Consider the following 14,366-nt stretch of genomic DNA (forward strand, 5'->3'; position numbering starts at 1 on the left):
CTCTCCTGGCTGTGCACCTAAGGGTGACCTTGCATTCTTGATCCTCTGTCTGTCTCTGAAGGGCTGGGTTCACAGGCTTGTGTTACTGTGCCCTCTCTTAGCATTTTGACATGGACTTTTTGTCAGTCGTTTCTATTTTTGTTTCTAGTTTTTGACTGTTTTAGTTAATCTTGAAATAAATTTCACAATTTGTAGTCTGACTTTCCTTCGGGTTGCCAGTTCACTTATTAATTATGAAAACTTAGGCTTGTCTCACTAGCTCTTATAACTTAAATTAACTTATATTTTTAATTAATCTATGTTCTACCACATGAGTTTTTCCTCTCTCCCATTCTGTGTGTCTGATTGATTCAGCATCTCGATTATTTCCTCTTCATCTCTCTGCCCAGAAGTCCCACCTATACCACCTGCCTAGCTATTGGTCGATTAGCTTTTTATTACCCCAGTCACAGCAACACTTCTTCACATGCGTACAAATATCCCACAACCGTGATTCTTTTTTATTAGAGGGCTGTTGGTCTCAAAGGTTTATACGATTTTATTACTTACAGCCCATTGATAAATTGCTTTCCAGAAGGATTTTACTGTAAACTATAATTATTAATTAGCATGGTTAGCTAAAATAAGTATTTGTAAGGTCATTGGAAAAATAAGTCCACAGACAGTAGAAGGGAACCTGCACTCTGGGCACTTACAGCAACAGCCATCCCCTTAAAGAGCCAGCGCCTAACAAGTTCGTATAGCTGATCCTTTCTCTTGCAACAAATATCTGTACTCAGTGAAGCTAGCAAAGAGCGTTTATTATGCAGTTTTGATTTCTTAATAACTATTTTGGTCACTTAAAACTCAAATATAAGTTGTTTTGGCTACTTCACTATTTCAGCATATTAATATTAGGGACTTAAAATGCTATACTGAGTTATAATTCTAATTTATTTTTTATTTTCTATTTTCTTGTTCATCAGAAAAGACAGTTTCCCTGCTTCTTTGTAAACAAGGAATTCTTTTAGTATTTAATTTTTTTTTTTTTTTTTTTTTTTTTTTTTTTCGAGACAGGGTTTCTCTGTGGCTTTGGAGCCTGTCCTGGAACTAGCTCTGTAGACCAGGCTGGTCTCGAACTCACAGAGATCCGCTTGCCTCTGCCTCCCGAGTGCTGGGATTAAAGGCGTGCGCCACCACCGCCCGGCCCTTTTAGTATTTAATTAAAAACATTTATTGCTGTAATGTATGCGTGTGTGTGTTTGCACATATGAGTAAGCATATATACCATGGGGCCCATGTAGAGGTCAGAGGTCAACTTATGAACGCTAGTTCTCTCTGCCATGTGGGTTCTGGGATCATATTCAGGTTGTCAGGTTGGTGGCAAACATCTTATCTCCTGAGCCATCTTGCCAGTCCAAAACTATTCCTTATCATACAAGAAATTAGTCCAAAATAAAAAAATACTTTCTTCAAATGATAAAGAAATATTGAGTTTCTTTCTTAAATCCATGTACATCTCACCCTGCCCTTCTTATTTTATTAGTTTACTTGATTTTTTAGTATAATTTTAATTTAGGAAGTAACATTAAAAAACAACCTCCCCAAACAGGCAAACATGCAAACAAAGAGTGACATCTGGAGCTGGAGAGATGCTCAGAAATTCAGAGCACCGGCTGTTCCTCCAGAGGACCTAAGTTTGGTTCACAGCACTCACATGATGGCTCCCAATCGTTTGTAACTCCAGTTCTGGCCTTTGTGTGCATAGCACGCGTGTGATACATAGACATACATGTAGGTAAAACATCCATGCATGTAAAACAAAAACAGTCTGAAAAACACATTAAATAAACATGTCCACCTTATCTTGTTGTCTATGCTTACAGTCCCGGGAATCTTACAGATGAGAATAATGGTCTTCTCCAGCCCACCATCATATCTTCTCATAGAAGCCTTATCCTCAAGGCTAGGGAGATGGCTCGGGGAGTAAGATCCCTTGCTGTGCAAGCATAAGGGCCTGAGTTTGAATCGGCACCCACTGGAAAAACTGTGCATGGCCCCTTGTCAGGAGTGGAGGGAACCCTGAGTGAGTGAAGTCCTCAGGGAATGTGTGTTGTTGACATGGGCACAGCCATGTTAAGGACCTCGTAGTCTCAGACTGATGGGAAGATGACAAAGCCTCATAGGATGAGGCTCAGGGGAGTGGCAGAGCTTTCCTTGGGGGTCCAAGTGTAAGTGTTGACATTGTGTGTAGAAAATGTCCGCCGTATCTTCCTTAATGGCTGCTCCGATGCAGACATTATTCCCATCATAATTAGCCACTCTTGTCTTAAACTCCACTTCCTTGTTCCGCTGTATGCTGTAACCCGTCTCTGCTAAATCTATGTAATAAGCAAGCTGGGCTATTGGAGTGTTGTGATCTCTCTAAGACTCCAGTCCAACTGAACCCAGCATTTTTGTCTGTGTCCATGTGTCTGTCTTGTCTTCATTATTTCACTACCCCCAGTCAGGTCAAGTCCCTTGGGCCATGCAAGGATGCAGTAGCCAGGGAAGCCTGTAAGCTCGGCACTGGGGGAAGGAGATGACAACTTGTAGATCCTGGGAGCTTGCTGGTCAGTCAGAATAGTGAGCTCTCCCTGTCAAAGGAATAAAGTAGAGAGCCATAGGGGAAGACACTTGATAGTCTCTTCTGTGCTGTGGGATAACCCTTCTGTACTCTGGATATACATTGCTTTCATTAGTTGATAATAACTCTCTGGCCTATAGCAAGATAGAATATAGCTAGATGGGAAAGCCAAACTGAATACAGGGAGAAAGAAAGAAGCAAGATGCCATCAGACCAGTAAAAGCCATGATCATGTGGCAATGCATAGGTTAATAGAAATGGGTTAATTTAAATGTAAGATGTAGTTATAATAGCCCTGAACTATAGGCCAAGGAGTTTATAGTTAATATTAAGCCTCTGAGTGATTATTTAGAAATGGTTGCGGGGCAGGACTAGACAGAGAAACCCCTGTTTACACTTCTGCACTCTGTATGCACATGTATGTGTACACTCAAACACTCATGTGCATATACCATACACATAAATATAACACACACAAAAGAAAAAACTAAAGTTTATCATCAGATATTTAATACTTGATTCATATTTATTATAATTATTTTACATGAATGCTTACTTGTTTTCACTCATTATTAAATGTTCCTCTTTTTTAAAGTTTTAGTTTATATGTATGAGTGTTTGATATGTATGTGTGTATGTATGTGTACCACATGCAGTCCATGCCCACAGAGGCCAGAAGGGGCATTGGAAACCTTAGAACTGCAGTTCCAAACAGTTGTGAGCTGCCCTGTGGGTGCTGGGAACGTGAGTCTTCTGTAAGAGCAGTAAAGCTTTTAACCGCTGAAACATCTCTCTAGGCCCCTACTGTTGCTGGATTTTCTTTCACTCTAATCCCATTTGGAAAGCCAAAATGTTGCTGTTTTTTTTCCTCCTTACTCTTTTGGCTCTTTTGTGGGGGCCGCCACCCAGCTCCCAAATAAATTGCACACGGAGGCTTATTCTTAAGTTATAAATGCCCAGCCTTAGCTTGACTTCTTTCTTGCCAGCTTTTCTTAACTTAAATTATCTCAACTCCTTTTTGCCTCTGGGCTTTTTTCTTTTCTTACTGCTGTATATCTTTACTCTTACTTGGTGACTGGCTGGGGGGCTGGGGAGCAGTTGTGGGGCTGGGGACTGGGGGCTGGCCTCTAATGTCCTTCTCTCCTTGTTCTATCTTGCTTCTTTTTTTTTCTTGCCAGATTTCTCATTCTGTTTATTCTGTCTGCCAGCCCTGCCTATCCTTTCTCCTGCCTTGCTTTTGTCCATTCAGCTCTTTATTAGACCATTAGGTATTTTAGACAGGCAAAGAATCACAGAGTTAAACAAATGTAACATAAAAGAATGCGACACATCTTTGCATCATTAAACAAATGTTTCACAGCATAAACAAATGTAACACATCTAAAAATAATATTTCTCAACATCCTGCTGAAGGTTCTTGAGTTTTATTAGTACTATACATTCAAGTTAAAGACTGCTATTATGCTGGGCAGTGGTGGCACATGCTTTTAATCCCAGTCCTTGAGAGGCAGAAACAGGCGAATCTCTGTGAGTTCGAGGCCACCTTGGCCTACATAGCAAGTTCCAGGATAGCCAGGGCTACGTAGAGAAACCGTGTCTCAAAAAACAAAACAAAAAAGACTGTTATTACATAGATAGTTAATATGAATATATTTCAAGCATAGCTTGCAGATTACCAATTTAAGAAAAACTTCAGAAAGTTATAATTATATATTGTTAACACACATTTGTTGTCTGTCATGTTTGTCCCCTTTAGGAATTTTACAGTCTTGTGGGATAGTAAGTGCTTGTATTATTGTTTATTTTTGTTTTGTGTTTAGGAACAGTTGAGGCTTAGAGCGTCTCAGTGACTTGCCCGAGGTTGCCTGGCCAAGCCTGGCACCTGTGTTGTCTGGCTTACACCTCTGGGGTTTTCCCACTGTAGCATGCTTCGTGCGAGGGAATGTAACCACAGACTGGGAACTGTAATGCAGCTTTATAACTCGGATTTATTTTATTTTGATGAGAGTTCCCTTTGTGAGGTGTTGTGTTAGTATTGGACAATGATGTTTATACACAGTGGGATATATCTTGGTGAGTTTTTCCCGACTTTGTCCTTCAGGAAAAGGGTTTTCTAGTGATCACACTCTCCCTTTAGATTTTCTTTTTTTTTTTAAAATATTTATTTATTTATTTATTATGTTTACAACATTCCGTCTGTGTGTATGCCTGCAGGCCAGAAGAGGGCACCAGACCCCATTACAGATTGTTGTGAGCCACCATGTGGTTGCTGGGAATTGAACTCGGGACCTTTGGAATAGCAGGCAATGCTCTTAACCTCTGAGCCATCTCTCTAGCCCCTCCCTTTAGATTTTCTAAGACTTAATTAGGCAGTTGCCTATTAAAACCTATGGCACAGGCCAGGCTTGTTAGTACTTGGGAGGCAGAGACAGGCAGATCTCTGAGTTCAGGCCAGTCTGTTCCACATAGCGAGCTCCAGGCCAGCCAAGACTGCATAAAAAGACCATCTTTCAAAACAAAAAACACCACAAAGACCGATAGCTAAGCTGGCATAGGGGCACATGCCTGTAATTCCAGTACTCAGAAGACAGGGGCATGAGGATTGCCGTAAACTTAAGGTAAACTTGTTCTATACACTGAGTATATAGCCAGGCCTATGTTGTGAAACCCTGTCACAAACAAACCAACCTATGTTTTTTAATTTTATTTGTTCTGCTGTGGCTCTTTATCTTTCTTTTGGGGGGGTGGTGGCTAGGTTTACATCTTAGAATTAAACCAAAGTGGCTAGTGAACAAAGAGCAGGTTTGGAAAGTACCATCTGGAGGCAAGAGATTAAAAAATATATCTGTATGATAATGAGGCTGACTTTCTTGTGGTTTGTATTCTAAGGAGGTTAGTGGGGATTGGAGTAAAATGAGGGAATTTATGTATTGCTTCCTAAGATTATACCTTAAAGTGGCCTGGCCCTTTAGATCTTTGCTATAGGTCTTGATTGTGAGAATCCTGAGGACAGAAAGCGTGGCCGTCTGGTGCCATGTTTCCCCAGCGAAAGGAGGCTTAAGGACACTTCTCTACCACCATGTGTGAGCGAGTTGTTGGGTCACAGCATGCTGGGCCTTCAGCTTCTTGGACAGTCCTCCCTAAGTGCCAGGCATAGGCCCGAGTCACCTCAGAGCCAGCGTGTTTAAGGCTGAGATCTAGAACTCTCAGTGCTTCTGTGTGGCCAGACACTTTGGCAGCTGCTGTTTCTGACATGCTCTGGTAATGCCCTTGCCTGTCGTAATGAACATGGCTGCATTCTCCTCTGTGACTCTTTTTCCCTCTCAGACACTGATTACTTTGGAGAGGAGGGGCTCCTTAAGGAAGAAATTTGGAGTCAGTAGTTGAGATTTCTACTTTGTGACACAATTTTAACTGACGATGCTTTTCAAAGATAATTCGGACCCTCTTATTTGATTCAGTGGAAACAACAATGATGAATATTGAGTTGCTATTTTAAATGGCAATCATTTTGTTAAGCTTTTTCCCCCAGAGGATCTCACTATCACCATAGCTCTGGTTGGCCTAGAACTCACTATGTCTATGTATGTCGGATGGTTTCTAACTCACAGACATCTACCTTCTTTTGCCTCCCAAGGGTTGGTGCTGAGGCTAAAGTCTTGTCCCACCATACCTGGCTTTACTAAGCATTTTACAGGTCGTTGGTCTCTTGTTTATCATCATAGAAACTCTAAGGTTCTTGTTCTGCTCACTGACATATAGACAGAAGGAGACTGGGCCTCTGAGAAATTCAGAAACTTTACCTAGATCCACTTAAATTAAACTAAATTAATTAAATTAAGTAGTCTGACCTCATATTAAAATATGATAGTAGGACTCTCCGATGACAGTAATGGAATTATTTGGTTTTACTGAACCTGGTGTCAAGAGTCTAGCCTCAGAAAAGAATATGCTGTGTGTGTATTGGAGCAAGAGTGTGATTATGACAGAGTGTCCCAGGGTTTAGCCCTGCAGTTTGTAAACACATTTCGTTGAGCTAAGAATTGTATTTTTGTGTTGCTCATAGTCAACATTCAGTCGCTGGTTTGATATTTTTGAGGTTTACTCTGTGGGTTTCTGTTCTGACCTCCGTGGGCACAGGGACTTGCTCGTGTGCCAGCTCTTTTCTCATCAGCCCTGAGCTGACCCCCAGAAGGGAAAACTGTGACCCAGGGCCAGCTGCTGACCTGTTTGTCTGTGCTTTCCAGCCCAAGAACTGGTTCCACCTCTGAGGAAACTGGACAGGCTCCTGGAGGCTGCTGGGAATCTTTGATGTAGAGGTGCAGTTGGGCAGCCTGTCCTGCTGAAGCAGCCAGATTTCATTCTCCAGACTGAAAGACGGACTTCCAAGAACACTTTTTTTTTAAATGTTTTGTTGTAACATTCAAAAAAAGACTCAATTTGAGATCTGGGCTTGAGAGTTTCTCGGGGCTATTCTTGTTCTAGGCAGGGAGCGGCTGGCTCGTTCTCAGATGGCATTGGTCTTAATAGCTGGATGGCTGGTGAGGCCAGCCTCCAGCTCCCTCCTGCTGGGCTCAGAGAGGAAGTCCACTTGACAGCTGCTAGGCACCACCCAGTAAGCTCACCCGAGTTTTTTGGTGTCCTTTTGTGACAGACCTGGATTCAAACCCCAGCCTTGCCACTGGTTTAACGTGGTGGCTTGCCCGTGGTTACTTGACCTTTTTGACTCTCCCTTGTTACCCCTAAAGTAGGCGCTAGCGCTTCTTTCCCAGAGAAAGTAAGGGTTGGGAGGAATACTGTATTAAGATGATTAGCGGTAGGCCAGGCGTGGAGCACAGCCCTTTCTCAGAGTGTCCACATTTTAGCATTAGAGAGGTACTGAAGTAGCAGTCCGCATGCTGCACAGAGAATCAAGGAAGTCTGAATTTAATCCCATGTGTCTCGTTCTTAGTGTTGTGGTTTTGGAGCTTGAGCAATTGTCTTGTTAGTTAGGGATATATGAATACCAACCTACTAGGGTTGTTGGACAGATGCACTGAGCTAATGGCTGTGAAGCACTTGTTATATCTGGTGTGTTAGGAGCCCAGCTAAGGCTCCCTTATTAGTGTGGGTTATAGTTTCCTGGAGTCCTGCCGTGGGTTTTCACTCCTAGTGATCTTCATTGTTAACCATTACCTCCCTGAATGTTGATTGGCAGGGGATACTTTTGAGTTTTTTGTTTTGCATGCAGATTATATATAGCCCTGGCTAGCTTGGATTTTGCAACCCTGCTGCCTCACAAGATCATGGGATGTGTGTTGGAATTCTAGGCAGGTGCTACCATGCCATAATTCTTTTTTTGAGTCATTGCTCCAAAAGATTGGTCCTACCATAAGGGCTTATGCTCCCCACTAGTTTTCTCCCTTTTATCCTTCCTACTCCTTGTCAAACTTTTCTCTTTGTCATGTGATAAGGAGGGTACACGTAGTGGGGATCCCTCAGCCAACTGAAGGATTTTGTAGAAATCTGAGAATGGAGAGGCATGGATGTCTGAGCTGAGATCTGATGTTTAGGATCTGAAATTAAGAGGTCCTGTTCAGTGAGTGTTGTCCCTGTAACCAAGGACTGGCCTTTCAGTGGGTGCAGCTCACTTCCTGATTCAGCCCTAGCTCCTAAGAGTTCTACTTTTATCCCTCCTGGTTATTTGAGTAGATCATTTGGCACACTCATGGCCATACCACAGTGGCTTGTCTTTTAAAAAATTGGAAAATAACCGGGCAGTGGTGGCACATGCCTTTAATCCCAGCACTTGGGAGGCAGAAGCAGCTGGATCTCTGTGAGTCTGAGGCCAACCTGGTCTACAGAGCAAGTTCCAGAGACAGTCAGGGCTACACAGAGAAACCCTGTCTCAAAAAACAAAACAAAACAAAACAAAATCCAACAGACAAACAAAAATTGGAAAGGGAGACCAGAAGGGCTTAACCTTTTCAGTTGGGCTCAGTTGGTGCTGAGAGAGCAGGGGAGCTGTATTCACTTAGCTCTTTATACTTCAAGCCTAGAAAGGGAAACTAGCTTAAAGCCATAAGAAATCATCTCTGCCACATTCTGTAATATGAGAGAGAGTGAGAGAGAGAGAGAGAGAGAGAGAGAGAGAGAGAGAGAGGAGAGAGAGATTTGAGACTCAGAGGGAAGGCGCAGTTTGCCCAAGGCCACAAGGTGGTAGCAAGACTGGAATTGGAAGGTTGTCTGGCTGCGTTTGGTGCTCTAGCCCATGGTCTTCCATTGTGCTTTTGCTGATCCTTTCTGCAAAGCATAATCAGGAATATTGTACCGCCTTTCATTTTAGTTGACAGATTCCCACCAGGGGCTGACATAGCGTGCCTCTTCTACACCTTCTCGTATTTACACTTTATTGTCATTTTCTAGGGTGTCAGATGCCTGATACATTCAACTCATGGTTTCTTATAACCCTGCTTCACGTCTGGTAAGTGAGCCATTTTAAGTGAGGTCACCAAATGCCTGTGTGTGTATGTGTGTGTGCACGTGCGTTGTAAGGCACAGATGTCCTCAGGTCTGATTCTATGATGTCACACTTGTTCAAGCATGAAAACCTGCTCCTTTCATTTTCATAACTGGTGCCTTGAAGCATATTTTTATTAAAGGTCAAAGCATAAACCCAAAAAGAAACTAATATTTGTAATATATTTTTTTTCAAAGAACACGTAACCCCAGGAATAATACACTATCAGTATCTCTAAGAGACTCTCTGAGGTAGGGTGGAAAGTTTTCTCCCTTGGCTGTTTTAGGAAAGTTCACATTTACGTAAAAGTGGTTTGAATTGTGAGACTCCGTGGGCATTTCCATCTCTGGTCATCAGAAACCTATAACAAATTATACCACTGACATTTATGCCTGTGCCTCTAAGTGTGCACACAGGTTAGAGTCAAGCCAGATTTGTTGCATGTGGAAATATTTAACACCTTAAACAGTATATTTTTTCTTCAGTGTAAAGCAGCCTAAAAAAATCCATTTTTCATCCACTGTTACACAGCATTAAAGGTCAAAGGGGATCTAGGGATCGCCGAAGTGGGGGTGGGCGAGCTACCGGGTCTGGAGAAAGTGAACTCCAGAGAAGTGGGTTCACTACGTGGGAATGGCTGTCTGTCAAAGGGCCCTTGTTTGAGACTGTCTTTAGCTGAGCTTACATCACAGACCTGGCTATTATATAAAGATGTTTTAGTTATGATCACCTCTGAAGCGTTTCTTCTTCCAAATTCACATCGTCACTGCGCTTGGCTAAGGAGCCTGAAGGGGCAGTTTATTTTATGGATTTTTTTTTTAAACCCTCTAAACCAGTAGTTTATAGATGGCACACTGTGTCCTGGGCCTCTGCTGGGAACTAGGGCTAGTTCTCAAGAAGCCTCGTTTTAGTGAGGGAGATAGGACTCATAAATGGGCAGTTACAAATGGGGCTGCTAAGTTCTGGGACAAAGTAAACGATGCCTACAGGACTGAAGAGGGCGCTGCAAGCGTTAGCCCTTCCTAGCTCTGTTCTCTGAGATACATACCATGGCTCCTTGTCAGGCAGCTAAGAAGGCGCACTGTCTGCCTCTGGTGTCCGTGGTGGGGGTGCAGAGAGGGAAACTGGATACGCTGAGAGGGAAAGTGCTCTTTTAAGAGCTGAGGACTGTGTGGGAGAATTGTTCATTGGAAAGGAGGGAGGGTTGAGAGACAGCGAAGCTGTTCCCAGAGGAGCTCAAAGGTAATATTCAGAGCCTGTATGAAAGACTCGTTATTGCCCGTAGAGCTGGAGGCATCAGAGTGGTAGAGAGAGTGGACGGCAACATGAAATATCTAATCCCCGTGACCACATCCCAAGGTCAGTCCTTGACTAATAGCGGGGAGAGCCTTGAAATTATATTTCTTTAAACTTTCCAAACGTCTACCCGACCTTTCTTGCTGAAGTTAAGTTTTCAGAGGAATGGAGTTTCCCACCAGCAGCTAAGTGAGGAGTGGGGTGTACCACCACCAGCTAGGTAGAAAATGGGGACCATCTATTCCTTGTCTTTATCTAGTCTCTTCCTTGCTCTTTTTTTTTTTTTTTTAAGTTTTTTGAGACAGGGTCTCTCTGTATAGCTTTGGCTGTCTTGGAATTTGCTTTGTAGATGTAGGCCAGGCTGGCCTCAAACTCACAGAGATCAACCTGCCTCTGCCTCCTGAGTGCTGGGGGGATTAAAGACATGGGCCACCACTGCCTGGCCTCTTCTGTGCTATAATTGCCATGATCCGTGAAGGGCTCAGCTGCCTTTTTATTGAACCAGTAAATCCTTGTCAAGGACCTACTGTGTGTTCGGGACCATGGGGTGCTAAAGAGAAGGCTATGGTACGGTCCACACATTCAAGACACCGTGGTGGAAACAGACTTTTGAGTGCTGTTGTCTGAAACAGATGATAATGAAACGTTTGCCTCAAAGCCCGAGGGGATGCTGTGGAAGCACAAAGGTGGAAGTGAGGATGGCGTAGGGCAGAGGTAACGTTTGAGGGACATCCTGAAGGGAAAGTACATTGAAGGGCAGCCGGAGGGAAAGACCACCTACAGAACATCAAGTCCTTGAAGGCAGCCAGTGGCTGAAGCGTTGGGGGCAGGTTTGTAGAGGAATGTAGTCTGAAGGTCACCAGAAAGGTAGTTATGGGAAATAAAAAGCCAGGTGGTGTCAGCGGCATCATTGTCAAGCACCTTTAATTCCGGTGTTTGGGAGGCAAAGGCAGGCAGATCTCTGTGAGTTCAAGGCCAGCTTGGCCTACAGAGTAAGTTTCAGGACAGCCAGGGCAACACTGAGAAACCTTGTTTACAAAAATAAAAACAAAAAGCAGATAAACAAAAGAAGTAGTTTTGGGCCCAGTTGTGCAGTGATCGTCCCAGAATCAGGAACCCCCTCTCCTAAGGGGCAGAACAGCTGGGAGAGGGATGGATCCACCCCAAGTCTATAGAAAAGTAAGACTCTTCTATCTTCTAGTCCTGTTCTGTCTTCCTGAAGATCCAAGAGTATAAATTGAAGGACAGCCAATCTCAAATTCAGAGAGCACAGTAAGCCGAGCCATTGGAGAAATAGAATTGAAACAGTTCTTGGAATAAGAACTGTGAAAGAGGAGGGAGTCACAAAGAAAGACAAAACAAAGCCAGACAGACTCCTAGGACATGACAGTAGCCTGGGTCCGGGAGCTAATGGATCCTTATTGTAGTTGGGACAGGAACAGGATACTGAGCAGTCCTGTGTGTTTACTGATGATGTTATACTTCTGTATGCTCTTTCTGGTGCCATAGTTTCTCAGTGGGTTGAGATTTAAGACTACAGACCCCTCTTTTTCTAGAAGACCTTTGTTTGTCTGTTCAGTGGGCTTGCAGTGGCACTGATCATTTGTCCGTTGGCTTTGTTTAACAAGGTCAGTATTGAGCGTAGCTGCTGAAAAAGATGCTGTTGGAGATACCCAGCATCCCGACACAGGCTTGGTAAAGCGGCCCTCCTAATTTTCCTTATCCAGCCATCCACTGTGAGTCCATTCAGGTTCCTGTACCAGAAACCTGGGGAGCTTCTCTTGCTGTGTCCTTCATTTGTTTAACCTGGTCAGTAGTCATTAGTTACTGAGCTCAAACCCTTGACCCTGACCTAACAGAAAAAAAACGAGTTTTCCTTTGTAACCCAGTGTGCATGCTTGTATTGGATGCAAGATTAAATAAATCTTGTCTTTACAATATCAGTAAATATCTGATACTTCTGTTCTATTTGAGCTAATTTTAAACAGAAGTTGAAAGTTTCTGCCGCTGAATTCATTTCATTGCTGGATTCCCACCTTGGCTCTCAAGTTTCTTAGTGTGCTGTTCATGTGCTATGAGATGCAGCCAGCAGTAAAGATGCTTTTACTTCTGTTGTCTGCTGCTCTTCTGTGGAGTCTCAGGTGTTTACCCTTCTTACTGTTGGACAGACTCTTGTTCTTCCCTCCATACCTGATTAAGCCATTATTTTCACCATAAGCCTTTCCTTCCTCTGAAGGCAGTTCTGTGACCCTTTGCTTTTTCTTCCTATTTTAATTTTTTTTTTTTGAGATAGGGTTTCTCTGTAGCTTTGGAGCCTGTCCTAGAACTAGCTCTTGTAGACCAGGCTGGCCTCGAACTCACAGAGATCTGCCTGTCTCTGCCTCCCAAGTGCTGGGATTAAAGGCGTGAACCATCACTGCCCTGCTCACATTTTAAAGTTTTGAAAATTTATGGATACATAAAACATAAAAATTATACATATTAATGGAATGATGTGTAATATTTTGATACATAGATATGTACATTATATAATTTGCATTTGTGCATGTGTTTGTGTCTGTCTGCATGTGCTTTTGTGTGCAGAAGCCAAAAGAGAGTGTTGGATATCATGCTTTATTACTCTTTGTCTTAATAATATTATAATAACTGTGATGGTTTGAAAGAAAATGACTCCCAAGGGAATGGCACTATTAGGAGGTGTGGCTTTGTTGGAGTAGGTGTGGCCTTTTTGGAGAAATGTGTCACTGTGGTGGTGGGCTCTGAGGTCTCATATATGCTCAAGCCACATCCAGTGTCTGAGGCCACTTCCTGTTTCTTGCCTATCAAGATGTAGAATCCTCCAGCACCATGTTTGCCTGCACACTGCCGTGATGATAATGGATCAAACCACTGAAACTCTTAAGCTTCCACCTCAATTAAATGTTTTCCTTCATGGTGTCTCTTCACAGATATAGAAACACTAACTAAGACAGTACCCAAGCTGGGCGGGTATGGTGCACATCTTTAATCCCAGCATTCTGGAGGCAGAAGTAGGTGGATCTTTGAGTTTGAAGCTAGCCTGGCCTTCAGAGCAATTTCCAGGACAGCCAGGGCTACACAAAGAAACCTTGTCTGTGTAAACAACAACAACAACAAAAAACCAAACCAATATATGTGTGTGTCTGTCTGTACATGGTGCTAACCTGCTGAGCCATCTCTCTAGTCTCAACCTCTCTCCCTGCCCCCATCATTTTATAATGTTTAAATTAGACTCAAGTTATAAATCTCATCGTTTGTTATTTCATTGTAAATTTTTTTGAACTTCTGTAACTGAGGTCCTCTGCAAGATTGGTATGCACTCTTAATGCCAAACCCTGTGCACGCGCACACACACACAGTAAATCTCATCCTCAGCCATACTGTGTAAATGCGTGAGTGGATTGCTACGTAGACTGAAGGATGTGGGAATGATCTGGTCACTCCTTATCTGTATAACATGCCTGCAGAAAAGGAACCCAAATGTAGCTTTGTGGTAACCCAGCAGGCAGTTTCAAAAACCTCATATGTAGGTAAGCCCCTTGTCTTACACAAGGAGAGGTAGTTTCGGTGATTTTACAACAGGTCACTTCATGTGTCGCATCAGCAGAGAGAATCTGAGACAGACAGAGCTGACTGTGTTAATGGTTGATCCCTTACTGTCCCAAGGGGATGGATCTCATGTTCTGAATATGAACAGCAATAGAAATCACCTGTCGACGACAGCACACAGCGAGCGCTGCTTTTCTTGGCATTCTGTGTCTGTGTCCTGGTAAAGCCCTGGGAGTGGTAGATGGTTAAGGACAGCGGTTGTTGGCCTTCTGGGGTCCAGAGCCAGAGGGTGGCCTGAGCAGAGAGAAGAGGAAGAAGTAACCTGTAAAGTTTCAAGTTCCAAAGAAAGGTGGGGAATGAACATTTGAGAAGCCAGATAAGAAGACTTCTAAGGAAGAC

The 14,366-nt window shown here is 43.1% G+C and overlaps 1 protein-coding gene across 3 annotated transcripts in view; it reads left to right on the top strand.

The window, feature by feature from the left end:
• LOC101996723 (ubiquinol-cytochrome-c reductase complex assembly factor 1) overlaps positions 1 to 14,366 on the top strand; it is an 87,876-nt gene that overhangs the window by 22,531 nt on the left and 50,979 nt on the right. For all 3 annotated transcript variants that reach the window (XM_005363066.3, XM_026787177.1, XM_026787178.1), the window contains one exon: positions 9,011 to 9,068. In XM_005363066.3, coding sequence (XP_005363123.1) covers positions 9,011 to 9,068 — 58 coding nt within the window. The remainder of the gene's footprint in view (positions 1 to 9,010; positions 9,069 to 14,366) is intronic.

Source organism: Microtus ochrogaster, linkage group LG8 (genome assembly GCF_000317375.1).
Source record: "Microtus ochrogaster isolate Prairie Vole_2 linkage group LG8, MicOch1.0, whole genome shotgun sequence".
In the NCBI taxonomy this organism is placed as follows: domain Eukaryota; kingdom Metazoa; phylum Chordata; class Mammalia; order Rodentia; family Cricetidae; genus Microtus; species Microtus ochrogaster.